Raw genomic sequence first — 12,538 nt, 5'->3', positions numbered from 1 at the left:
ATGAACTAGATTTCTCAGTCCCCCGAGCCCTCTGCTCTGCCACCCTGCCCCCGCAGAAGGATCTGGAAGCTGGGGGAGCAGAGGTGGCACCTGAGGACCTCCCGATTTGCATGGCGCTTCCTCTCACAGGTGGCAGACATGCTGCTGGAGCTGTGTGTCACCGAGCTGGAGGACGTCGCCACAGACTCACAGAGCGGCCGCCTGTCCTCCCAGCCCGTGGTGGTGGAGAGCAGCCACCCCTACACAGACGACACCTCCTCCAGTGGCACCGTGAAGATCCCAGGTATGCGGGTGTCGGGGGGGCTCTGGGGCTGCCGGCCCGGCCTTTGCAGCCGCATCGCAGAGCAGCCATCACCGTCTGGCAGAGCAGAGTTTGCAGTCATGTTAGAGTCACTTCTTCCCACTTTTCTCAAGAAGGCTCGTCTCTTCCAAATAAAACATGGCAGAAAACCAGGCATCGTGAATGTTTCTTAATGCCCACCAGATGGGTGCCCTAGTGCCCAGAACTCAGGGCCACAACTAGCCTGGCACCCTTCCCCCACAGAGCAACAGAGCCCCGACTTAGAGCCGTCCCTGACCGGCATTGCTGGGCAGTTTCTGTTCCCCACATGTGTATTCTCGTAAGTCTCTTTTAATTAGTGATTTCCACCTGTTAAGTTTCTCTTAACTTTTTGCCTCTGCTCACTGACTCACCTGTTGGGGAAGTGGGCCTTTGACCTGACGGGCTTCCAGGGCCTGGACGCGCCCACTCCCACCGCATGGCAGCCTGTCCCCCAGGCCTGTCTGGCCACTTGTTTGCTGCATTCGGAGGCCCAGGTAGTTGGGGCCCTTCAGCGAGACCGCTGGCTGTGGTCCAGCATCTGGAAGCTGCGGGCTCTGCTGGTCCCCGGCCTGTGATGTGATGTCGGCAGCTCAGCACCCGGGGCCGCTGGGCCGTGGGCATTGCCACGCGGTGCTCCTCAGCTTGCTTTCTTCCTTTCTGGCTTGCGCACCTCATGGGGAGACGTGGCTCCTCGCCCTCGGGCTGGTTCACCGGCGTGTCCACGGGTGGTTGGTTCCAGGACCGTCAGCGGATCAAAAGCAGCGCTAGCATTTTATATAGGATTTTTGCCTCTCTTTTCATGAACGGTTTGGTTTGTAGCTTTCCTGACTTTTTTTTTCTTGTTGTGAGTTGTTTTTATAGCTCTCCTTCCCTGTGCTGCCTTTGTCTGGCTTTGCCACCGGGCCACCTCTGGCCTTAGAGGTTGAGTTGCAGAGTGTTCTCCCCCCTCTGTCCTGGGAAGGTGTCTGGGCGGGTAGGGTCGGTGCTATTCTTTGAGTGGGTGGTAGACTCACCCGTGAAGCCGTCTCGGCCTGGGCTTGTGTCTGTCGGGTGGCCTGTTTCCTTTGAGTCGGTGGGTCTCTTCTGTGCCGGGTTCAGCCTGAGGGGGTCAGTACCGTCCACTGGACGTGCCTGTGGACATGTGCCGGGGCCCAGCAGGTGGACTTGCCTTAGGCATTGCCCTTTCCTGCACCAAGGGTGCGACTGTGCCCACCTTTGTTCTTATCCTGTCAGTGATAAGCATGAGGAAACTTGGAAGAGATACAGGCTCATTACTTACAAGGCCTGGGGATTACGTAGCACAGTGGGGCCACACGGCAAGGTCATGGGGACAGAGAGAGAGAGAGGGAGAGAGCGAGCACTCTCGTGGCTGGGGTTCTGCTTTTACTGGGGCCAGGGGTGGGGGCCTAGGGCTTCTGGGCTCGCTCTTATTAATGAGAATGAAAAGAGCGGTGGTTTAAAGTGGAGGGAGAGAAAACAAGTGCCCAAAGAGGCAGTTGTTGAAATCAGCCAAGATCTGAAAGGCAGGAGGAGCAGTGCTGGGGCGGTGCCGGGCTCTTCCACTGGGGCACAGGCACAGACGCGAGGCCCGAGGGCCGAATCCAGCCTCCACCTTGTTTTCTCTGCCCAGCACCTCGTTTCCACCTGGCGGCAGCGCCGAGCTCCTTGTGAAGAGGAAGTTACCCCCTAGTGAAGGAGTGGTTACATGTGTACAGTCCTAACATTGCATTCGGCCCTTTGAAGGCAACCACAAGGCTGATGTGGCTCCCGGTGGCAATGCATTTGACACCCCTGCTCCAGTGTCTAGTGGGTGCTTTGTAATCAGAGCTGAAGGAAGTCGGGCACTTGAATTTCAAAAAAGAAAACAAAGGCCAGGATTCAAACTACAGGGTCTTTCTAGAATTTGTTCATTTTATCCAAGTTGCCTGGTTTGTTGGCACGAACCAGCATCCCTGGATCCAGGATCCCTCGGAATCCTCTAAGTTTCCGTTGGTTGCTGGGTTCCGATGAGAAACCACTCTCCCGCGCAGCCCCTCGCCGCAGCCCTCTCCTGTAACACTCATTCTCGCCAGCGTCAGAGGTGCGGGTTTTCTGCACATGTGCAGTTCTGAGACACCAGCCGGTGTCCTACAGTGTAACGGAATCCTGATCCTCGGGGTCGGGTCAGGTCCCCCCACGTCAGGACCTGCCCCACTTCATATAAGTTCTTTGGCTTCTCTGCCATAACATTCTTAACCTGCCCCTGTCTGGTTCATTTGACATGAACTAAGGGGAGGGAATGCTGGTGGGAGGGGGGTGCAAAGCGGAGGGGAATAAAGGGGGGAAAAATATGGGACAACCTCAATAGCGTAATCAATAAAATATATTTAAAGCAAAATAAAGACAGTCGCACCTCAGATGCCAGTCAAATCCAGAAGTTCCCCTGTACTCCTTGACCAGCCCGCCCTAACTCAGGTCCCCCAGCCCCTCCTCGGGCTCCCTTGCCGCCGGAGCAGCTCGTGGAGCTCAGAGGAACAGTTACTTATGTTCCCGAGTTTGTTATACGGGATGCAGAGGAACAGTTAGGTGGAGGGGTACGTAGGGGGAGGCCTGGGAGGGTCCTGAGTGCAGGAACTCTGTCCCTGTGGGGGCGGGGCGTGTCGCCGGCAGGCAGGTGGCAGTTCCTGGAACCTCACTGACCAGGAGTGTTTATGGAGCTTAATCCGCAGCCCCTTTCACCTTCCCAGAGGCCCCTCCGTGGGGCCTGGGGCGGAAGGGTCCATCCCTCTAACCGTGTGGTCTTTCTGGTGACCAGCCACACCTTTAGTTACCTCGTTAGCATAAACGCAGGTGGGCTGACTCTGAAAGGCTTCTTAGGAATGACAAAGACACTCGGGTCAGAAAATTTCTAGTTTTAGGAGCCAGGAGGCTAGAACTACGATCAAATATGTTTCCTATGATGCCACAGCAGTGCGGTTCCTTCTTTCCTTTCTGATTATGATCATTCGTGTTTTCTGTTTTTTTCCCTCCTGGGCAGTTATGTTAAAAGTTTGTTGATTTTGCGGATCTTGCCCTGCCCGGTGTGGCCCAGTTGGTTGGGTGGCAGACTGCAAACTGGAAGGTGGATTCCCAGTCCCTGCACCTGCCTGGGTTGCGTGCGGCTCCATCCCCAGCTGGGGCGCTGTTGGGGTGTGTGCAAGAGGCGACTGATGGATGGATGTTTCTCTCACATCATTATTTCTCTCACATCCATGTGAGAGAAATAATTCCTCTCCCTCTCTTTTCCCCTCCTACTCTCTCTAAGAATAGATAAGTCAAATCTTTAAAAAATTTTTTGCTAATCTATTCAAACAACCAGTTTACAGTTTCATTAATTTTTTCCTTGTTTTCCTGTTTTATCTTTTATTGATTTTCACTACAATCTTTATCACTTTTTTCTATCTGCTATTTTAGTTTACTCCCCCCCCATTTTCTTAACATGGAAGCATAGTTATTGATTTGAGATCTTTTTTCCTTTTAATATGGTTTAAGTGACAAATTTCCCTCCAAGCACTGCTTTAGCTGAATCCTGTAAGTTACTATGTTCAGTGTAAAATATTTTCTAGTTTTCTTTTTAAGATCTTTTGTTTGAACCACGGATTAATTAAAGTGCTGTTTGTTTTGGGATTTTCCAAATTTCTTTGTTGATGATTTATAATCCCATTATAAGTACAGGATAGACATGGAGTGATTTCGGTTCTTTTAAATTTGTTGAGACTTGTTTTATAGCCTGTGGTCCTGGAGAATATTTTGGGATGCTTAATAAGAACGTACACTCTTCTTCGTTGCGGGGAGTGTTCTGTAAATGTCGTTCAGGTTCAGGTGGTCCAAAGCGTTGTTGAACTCTCTGGGGTTGTTACTGATTTGCTGTGTGTTCTGTTAGTTGTTGAAAGCTGCGTCCTGAAATCCCCAGCTGTACGTGCGGATTCATTACTCCTTTCTTTACTACCAGTTTTTCCTCCATGTGTTTCGGGGCTTTGTTGTTAGGTGTGCAGACCTGTGTAATTGTTGCACATTTCTGATGTTTGACCCTCATTTTCACTATGAAATGTTCTTTTTCAGTTCTAGTAATGTTTCTGAAAGTCTTTTTTTGTTTGTTTTTTAAAAAAATATTTTATTTACTTATTTTTAGAGAGAGGGGAAGGGAAGGAGAAAGAGTGGGAGAGAAACATCAATGTGTGGTTGCCTCTCATGTGTCCCCCACTGGGGACCTGGCCTGCAACCCAGGCATGTGCCCTGACTGGGAATCAATCACACTGGTGACCCTTTCCTTCACAGGTCCGCGCTCAATTCACTGAACTACACCAGCCAGGGCCTGAAAGTCTGTTTCGATTGTAGTAGTAAAGCCACTCCAGGTGTCCTGTGGTCATGGTGGTGTGCTGGATCTGTTTCCATCCTTTTATTTGAACTACGAGTTTGTCTTTGGCTCTGCCAAAGATCAGTTGTATCTTTAGTTGTATCTTTTTTTTTCCCAGTCTAGCCTGACCGCCTCTACCTTCTGATACGGATGGTTACACCATTCACATCTGTTGTAATTCCTGACGTGGTCGCATCTGCATTCGCCACTTCGCTATGGATTTTCTCTGTGCCTGATGACATTTTCAGTTTTTCCTTTAGTCCTTTCTTTTCTGTTAAACAAAATCTTTTTAGTGTGCCATTTTAATTCTGATGTTGATTTTCACACTTTTGTTTTAGTATTTGCTCTAGGGTTTAAAACTTTCCTTTTAATTTATCACAGTCTACTTCAGGTTAATACTGTACTTGTGGCTAAAAGTTGCAGCTTTGCTTCAGTGCAGTTCTAGTGTTTCTTCCCTCCTTTTAAAAATTAATGTATATACACTACATTTCTGTGGGTGACAAACTTACGCAACACAGTAGTTAGAACACATCGTATTGCATTATGCCAGGGTTGGGCAAACTTTCATATGTCCCAAAAATATTGTTCTGATTTTTTCCCCAACCACTTAAAAACACACAAACTGTTCTTAGCTCACAGGCTTCGCAGACAATGAAGGAGACACAGATCTGGCCTGTGGACTCCAGCTCCCTCGTGGGGGCAGTTTTGCCCACAAAGTCCCCCGACCGCCATGGATGAAAGTGAAACTACCAAGACGTGATCTGCTTGGGGAGGAAAGGTGGCCGATCCCTCAAAGGGGAAGGGCCCAGAGCCCCCTGCTCAAGGGGCTTTAATTGGGTTCATTTGCATAAGAATACAGGTGAGGATCAAACAATGGATAGCATTCAAATAACTACAGGGCTTATTTTCAGTCAGGGTCAGATAGCTAATGAACGATAAAACTTTGAGGAACAAACTTCTTGCTTGGACCCTTATCATTTAAATGAGAGCATTCTAAACAAAGCAAGTTTCACAGGATTTTATATGCTCTTTCTTAGGCCTGATTTACCCTGGATACTGCCCTTTCCAGCAAAGGGCTGCACCACCTCCCCATCATAGGTTTTAGGCTTAAGTGGATTAGAGCCAGGAACCGATTCTCCCAGACGGAAATGGGGACTCGGCCTATGTCAGAATAGCCAGGGGACGAGGGTCCATGGCTCCCTCTGTCGCAGCCCCCCAAATCCTTCCATGAGGGCCTCCCAAGTGATCATGTCTGGCTTAGCTTGCCCCCCCTCTGAGGGGTCTTACCCATCATAGACTAACCGACCAACCATTGGGGGCAGAGGATGAAGCAGAGACAAGCTTTGTCTCCTTAGTGGCGGCTCTCATTCAGGAGGTTGCATACTCAGCCTTAGCCATGGGGGGCAGTTACAACTCCTGAAACCAGGCAGAGTGGTTCCCAACATTCCCTGAGCTCTGCTTTATGCAATATTTTGTCTTTCAAGAATAGTAAGGCTAGAAAAGAAGAAAATACTTACCCTCTCTCAACCCCCACAAATTTGCCATGTCTCCCTTTTTTTTCTTGTGGATTCATGATACTATCTGGTGTCATTTTGTATCAGCCTGAAATTCTTCAGTTGATTTTTCTAGCGCATGTCTGCTACCCGTGAATTCTGTTAGGGTGTACACATTGGGATCGTTTTCATTGTGTCCTCAGTTGGGAAGGATCGTGTCATTGGCTATAGAATTCTTGGTTGGTAGGACTTTTTTTCCCCTCTTACCACTTTAAATGTGTCCTCCTACCAGTTGCTGGCCTCCATGGTTCCCGGAGAATCAGAATCGACCCTATTTTGTGCTCCTGTGCATTGGTTAACGTGCCTTTTTCTCTCACCACTTTCATGGTTTGCTCTCCATCTTTGGTTTTCAGCAGTTTCTGTAGGATGTGTCTGCATACGAATCTCTTTGTATTTATCCAACTGGGGCTTTATTAATTTTTGGAACTACAGATCAATTTTTTAAAATCAGATAGGGGGGTTTGACCATATTTGCTCAAGTACTTCTTCTCTCTTCGCTCTTCTTGGAAAAATTCCCATTATGCGTATGCTTACACGCTTCACGCTGCCTCCTGGGGGTCCGAGGCTGTATTTTTTTCAGTCTTTTTTCCCACGTCCTCCAGGTAGAGAGTCAGCCGTCTCCGTCTTCATGTCGGTTGGTCCTTTTCCTGCCCCTTCAGACCTGCCGTTGGCTCAGCTGGTGCATCTTTCCTTTTTTGGTCATTGTACTTTCCAGCTCAGAAATGTTATTTTAGTATTTTTCAGTTTCTTTCTCTTTATCGAGATTCTGTGTATGTCGGTTCCTTCTCACATTTTTCTTTGTTACCACGTTTTCTGCTTTCCTTCTTGAACACACTCAGGATGGCTGCTCTGCAGCCCCTGTCTGCTGGCCCAGCGCCTGGCCGGTCAGAGGAAGGCGCTGTCCAAGGACTGGATTTCTTCCTGGCTGTGGATTTCACGCTTCCGGTGTGCTTGTCGGTCATAGATTTTAATTCAACACCAGCCATTGTAGAAAACATACTGTGTCATCTGAATTCTGATGTTTTAAGATGATTTTTGCTGTGATTAGTGGGTTGCTTTGTGTTAGGTTTGTGACAAGCCTGGAATCACTCTCTGAACCCTTCCCCCGCACAGCACGGCGCTCTGCTCGATGTCCCGGCCTGCCTTCCAGGGCTGGCTCCGTGTCTGCCCGGCCGATTGCCCAAGCCCACCGGTCTCCCCTTCTGCTGACCAGCCTGCGTGTGGGTGGGAGCAGGGGGGCCGCGGAACTCGGTGTTTCTGCAGTTTCCTCGCATGCGCGTGCTCAGTCCTTCCCTGGTCTTAAGCGTCCCAGCTCGGCCAGGCCTCTGCAGCACCCCACTCGGCCCTGCTGTGCTCCCTGACTTCCGGGGCCTCCCTGTTACATTTCTGGGGTCATTCTTGAGTCTGATGCTGACACAGACACTCCATGGCCTTGGGCCTCAGTGATGCTGGCCTTCCCGCTGGTCCTTTACTGGTACTGTCCCCAGCATGTGCTGGCTGCCCGGGCCTTGCACCAGCTGCTCCCTGGAGGTGCAGCTGGTCCGTGAGGCAGAGCCCTCTCCCGGCAAAGTCCTGCCCCAGGTCAGGGTGGAGCAGCCCCCGGCAGGAATGCCATGGCTCTCAGCCCAGCAGTTTGTTCATGAATAAACACTTCTCAGTTTCTAGTTTGCCTTTAACCAATTTGCCAAGACTTGGAAGCCTCATTTTTTACAATTTTGTGTGGTTTTGTAGTTGTTCGGGGAGGTTTGGCACCCCCTTTTCACCCCCGTCCCCAGATCCTGCCCCTCATGAATTCTGTGGGTTGCTTTGGCCCGCAGAAGAGTCTAGATCTAATGCTGTGTGCTCCATGGATGTGGCTTTAAGTGCGGGGCGGGATGATAAAGCTTGGTCTGGCGATGACTCGTAGTGCAAAAATCAGCCCAGAGGTGACAGCTCAGAGCGAACTGACCAACCTCTCGTGCCCTCTGGCGGCCCCCCCACAGGCCCTGCCCCCCGTGGGAGCAGGGCGGCCGGTCCCGGGCTCCGTCGCCGAGGCCCGTCCTGCCCGACGCCCCTGCGCTGCCAGATGCTGCTCTGGCCTCGCTGTTTCCTTGCGGTGCGTGGTGGCTCGTGCCCCGCCCTGTGCTGGGTCAGTGGGAGTGGTCACTCTGCTCTGTGCTCCCTTGTCCTCCAGGCGCAGAAGGACTCAGGGTGGAGTTCGACCGGCAGTGCTCCACGGAGAGGCGCCACGACCCGCTCACCGTCATGGACGGCGTCAACAGGATCGTCTCCGTGCGCTCAGGTTGGGAGGCCGGGCGGGCGGGCCGGCCTGCTGGGGCGCAAGGTTGCTCACAGCACAGCACCGGTTCTTGTCATGGAGGCTTGGAAGGGGCAGTGAGCTTTTTAGCCTCAAGAATGATAGGTGTTACCGGCCTCTTCCCAGTGCTTTCAATGAGTGTAATTATCCGAGTGCCTGTGCCTGTCAGCGTGGGTGGGCGGGATTCCTGGGGGACAGGTTGGAGCGTGGTCTGGCTGGGGACTCGGCCGCCTAGGGGGCCCAGCTGCCCCCCGACAGTGGGAGGCGGTGCCGTAAGGCCTGTGGGAGAGCCAGACCCCTGCCAAGTAACGGTGGACGGGCCACACGCTTCTTAAAGAAACGGGTTTCTTAACTGAGCACAGCCGGGGGCTGTGCATGGAGTGGTGCCCGGTACCTGTGGACAGAGCGCAGGAGTGGATGTGCTCAGCAGACGGGCGCCAGCCCTCTCTGTCTTCTGGGCGGCCGTTCCGTGCTCCTCCGCTGGGCCTTTCCGTCCGTGCGGGGGGTGTCTGCGTGCGGGCCTGTCCGGAGTTCTCCGTCCTCCCTCTTGAGCGGGGGTCCGCAGCCTTTTCCTGCCGTCGCTTTTCCCCTCTGCCCTTCCAGTGAAAGCAGCCACAGCCTGAGCGTGTGTGACGGGTCTGGCCGAGTCCCAGCAGGGCCTATATCTTATCTGATGTTCCTTATTAAACCCTGGTTTAAACCTTTGGGCAGAGTAGTGTAGCCAGGGACGAACACAGGTGTTTTCCTGGCAGCCTGATGAAAGCCGGCGTGGTTTTCAGTAGTGTCGCTGCCTGTGCCCGTCACCTCTGCCCTCAGAGGGGACCCCCACCAGGCCACTGCCGCAGCGCTGCAGAGGGCCCTTCCAGGCAGAGAGCCGGCGACCTCTGTGGGGGAGCCGGGGCTCTTTCTCCCGTTCCCTGGGTAACAGCCATCCTGTTGCACCCTCCCCAGGGCCCCCCGTGGCCCTGACCCGGGCGTGGGCTGTGCAGGCCTCTCACGCTACATGGAAGCTAAATGTGTGCATTTCTGTCAGCACCGCACCCACCGCCTCAGTTTGCCTAGGACCCGGTACAGTGTTGGAAGGGTCGCTTTATGTGTGAAAGTGAGACTCCCCTAGAGTGGTTGGTGCGAAGGCCGCGTGGGGAGACCTTGGGTCGGGACACGCACCACGTTCCTCAGACAGCACGTGCGGGACTCTGCTTTGTACGTAAGGCAGCCTGTGCGGCTCGGGTGGTGCGGTGGCCTCACGTCAGGGTGTGCCTCCCCACACCCCAGGCCGAGAGTGGTCCGACTGGTCCAGTGAGCTGCGGATCCCGGGAGACGAGCTGAAGTGGAAGTTCATCAGTGATGGGTCCGTGAACGGGTGGGGCTGGCGCTTCACGGTCTACCCCATCATGCCAGCGGCAGGTGAGGGGCTTTCAGTGCCCACGGTGGGGTGTCCGCAGCCATGTTCATGCACTGGCTCATCCCGGGCCTGGGGTCCGCCTTCTGCTGTGCGGGGGGGCCCTCTGGCTGGTCCCCACTGCACTGGGTCAGAACCTCAGAGAACCCCCAGCCCCTGGTAGTGGCTCTGCCGTCATTTGATTTTAAGATAAAATGTCAGAGTACAGGTCAGCTATGTGACGTGGACGGTGGCAGGTCTGTCCATGGGTGGCCCTCTAAGCACGGCCTTCGGGCGGACGAGGCCCACTCCCCGTTGGTCAGAGGGCATGAGTGTCCCTGTGCCCTCGGCCCGTCCGACACGGGACATTCGTGGTGCTCACTCCCCAGGCCCTAAAGACCTGCTTTCTGACCGCTGCGTCCTCTCCTGTCCGTCCATGGACTTGGTGACGTGTCTGCTCGACTTCCGGCTCAATCTGGCCTCCAACAGAAGCATCGTCCCGCGCCTGGCCGCGTCGCTGGCAGCGTGCGCGCAGCTGAGCGCCTTAGGTAAACGGCGCCACGCTCGCCGCCTAGCCCGTTGCACTCAGTGGGAATCAGCTGAGCTCCTGACGCGTCTGTCTGCTCTCTGCAGCTGCCAGTCACAGAATGTGGGCCCTGCAGAGGCTGCGGAAGCTGCTGACGACTGAATTCGGACAGTCAATCAACATCCACCGGCTGCTGGGGGACAGTGACGGGGAGGCGAGAGCTCTGGTACGGAGCAGGGTGCACGGGCCCCGGGCGCTTGGCCCCCTGGGAGTAGACGTTGGTTTAGTCATTTACAGCGGGAGCTCCCACGTTAGAGTAGGTCGGCCTTTGTCAGGGCCTTGGTTTTAGAAGCAGTGGCATCCAGCTGCTGAAGTTCAGACTGGATTTCTGAACTCACAGCAAGTCTGTGTTTGCTGGGCGAGGCAGTCGTGTTGGAGGGAGTGCCAGGTCCTAGCCACGCTGGGAGACAGGTGTGGGGGCCGGGAAAGGACGGGCTCTGTGGAAGCTGCTGCGCTGAATGAAATCAAGGATCCTTTGATGAATTAAAACAAATTTTTTTTAGACAGCAGGGAAGGGAAGGAAAGAGAGGGAGAGAAACATTTATGTGTGGTTGCATCTCATGTGCCCCCTACCGGGGACCTGGCCCGCAACCCAAGCATGTGCCCTGATTGGGAATCGAACCAGCGATCTTTTGTTTCACAGCCCACACTCAATCCACTGAGCCACACCAGACTCTGGTGAATTTTTAACTCTTCTTCTATTTAGTGTTTGTCGTGTCCTTTTAGGTGTTTTCTTTTCTATTTGAAAATATTGACGCTCATGTTTTAGGGTGAATGGTACCAGTTTGATAAAACACGTGACCCTTAGGAACACATCCCTCCCTGTCCCTGCATTGTGGGTATGGGGGCGAGGCTGTAATCGGGGTGTTTGCTTAGAGTCTCACAGGCAGCGCCCTGGCCGCTCTGGTGAAAGGCCTTCCGGAAGCTCTGGAGCGGCAGTTCGAGTACGAGGACCCTATCGTGAGGGGCGGCAAGCAGCTTCTCCACAGTCCGTTCTTTAAGGTAATCTCGCCGTGGTTTAGCCGGTGGCAGAGCCAGCGAGCTGTCCTGTGCGGTGCGTCCCCTGTCAGGCCTCCTGGGGACAGGGGCAGACACTGATGGGGTACAGCCTGGAAATGTTCCCGAAGTGACTGCAACCCGAGCCCGCCACAGTGGGAGTGCCGCGGTGGCCGTTGGATTGGAGGTCCCGTGTGTCAGGCGCAGGGACGGGGACGCACTCACTGGGCATGTGGCCGAGGCCTGGGGGGAGGAGCTCCCGAAGGAGGCCCCGCGGAACCCCGCGAGGGCGGCCTTCTGTGGCACGCAGTGTCAGTGACGGGGTGTTGGCTGCTGTTCTGAGAGTCCCCGTGTTGGCCGCAGGTACTGGTGGCTCTGGCTTGTGACTTGGAACTGGACACGCTTCCCTGCTGCGCCGAGACGCACAAGTGGGCCTGGTTCCGCAGGTACTGCACGGCCTCCCGCGTGGCCGTGGCCCTGGACAAGAGGGCGCCGCTGCCCCGGCTGTTTCTCGACGAGGTACAGCACGTCATTGCAGAATCGCGTGAGGAACGCAAGAGCGCTGGCTTTGCGCACACCTAGAGGGGAAGCAGTGCCGATGTTACCAGACGCGGCAACATTTCTGGTGCCTAGACATACTGTAAAGAAAACAGCACATAGGTGGAAGTTCATAAACTGACACCGTGACTTTCAGTGGAAGTTTTAGTAAATTGAGATAAATGCATAGATGTTTTTCATATCTTAGACTCGATGCAATAATTGGTTTTGCTTTGTAAACGTGGAATCATGGTGATGTTGGTGTTCTTGCGTGTTCTCGTGTGGGGCTCCTCCTGTCTCCTGACGTCAGTTTGGAAGTGACTGTTATCCTCACGGTCTCCTCGTGACGTTGTCCAGGTGGCGAAGAAGATCCGGGAGCTGATGGCAGACAGCGAGAGCATGGACGTGCTGCACGAGAGCCACGACGTCTTCAGACGGGAGCAGGACGAGCAGCTGGTGCAGTGGATGAACAGGTCGGTGCGCGGAAACGAG

General features: G+C 53.8%; 1 protein-coding gene across 1 annotated transcript in view; it reads left to right on the top strand.

Moving 5' to 3' along the window:
• Nucleotides 1–12,538, top strand: part of HERC2 (HECT and RLD domain containing E3 ubiquitin protein ligase 2) — a 185,452-nt gene that overhangs the window by 146,013 nt on the left and 26,901 nt on the right. The window contains exons 70-77 of the mRNA XM_053658983.1: nucleotides 130–283; nucleotides 8,424–8,531; nucleotides 9,822–9,953; nucleotides 10,317–10,475; nucleotides 10,561–10,679; nucleotides 11,390–11,515; nucleotides 11,873–12,028; nucleotides 12,404–12,519. Of these exons, the coding sequence (XP_053514958.1) occupies nucleotides 130–283; nucleotides 8,424–8,531; nucleotides 9,822–9,953; nucleotides 10,317–10,475; nucleotides 10,561–10,679; nucleotides 11,390–11,515; nucleotides 11,873–12,028; nucleotides 12,404–12,519 (1,070 nt within the window). The remainder of the gene's footprint in view (nucleotides 1–129; nucleotides 284–8,423; nucleotides 8,532–9,821; nucleotides 9,954–10,316; nucleotides 10,476–10,560; nucleotides 10,680–11,389; nucleotides 11,516–11,872; nucleotides 12,029–12,403; nucleotides 12,520–12,538) is intronic.

Source organism: Artibeus jamaicensis, unplaced genomic scaffold (assembly GCF_021234435.1).
Source record: "Artibeus jamaicensis isolate MK-2021 breed Jamaican fruit bat unplaced genomic scaffold, CSHL_Jam_final scaffold_612, whole genome shotgun sequence".
In the NCBI taxonomy this organism is placed as follows: domain Eukaryota; kingdom Metazoa; phylum Chordata; class Mammalia; order Chiroptera; family Phyllostomidae; genus Artibeus; species Artibeus jamaicensis.
The sequence above is the reverse complement of the archived record's forward strand: the minus strand, read 5'-3'. Positions and strand labels throughout refer to the sequence as shown.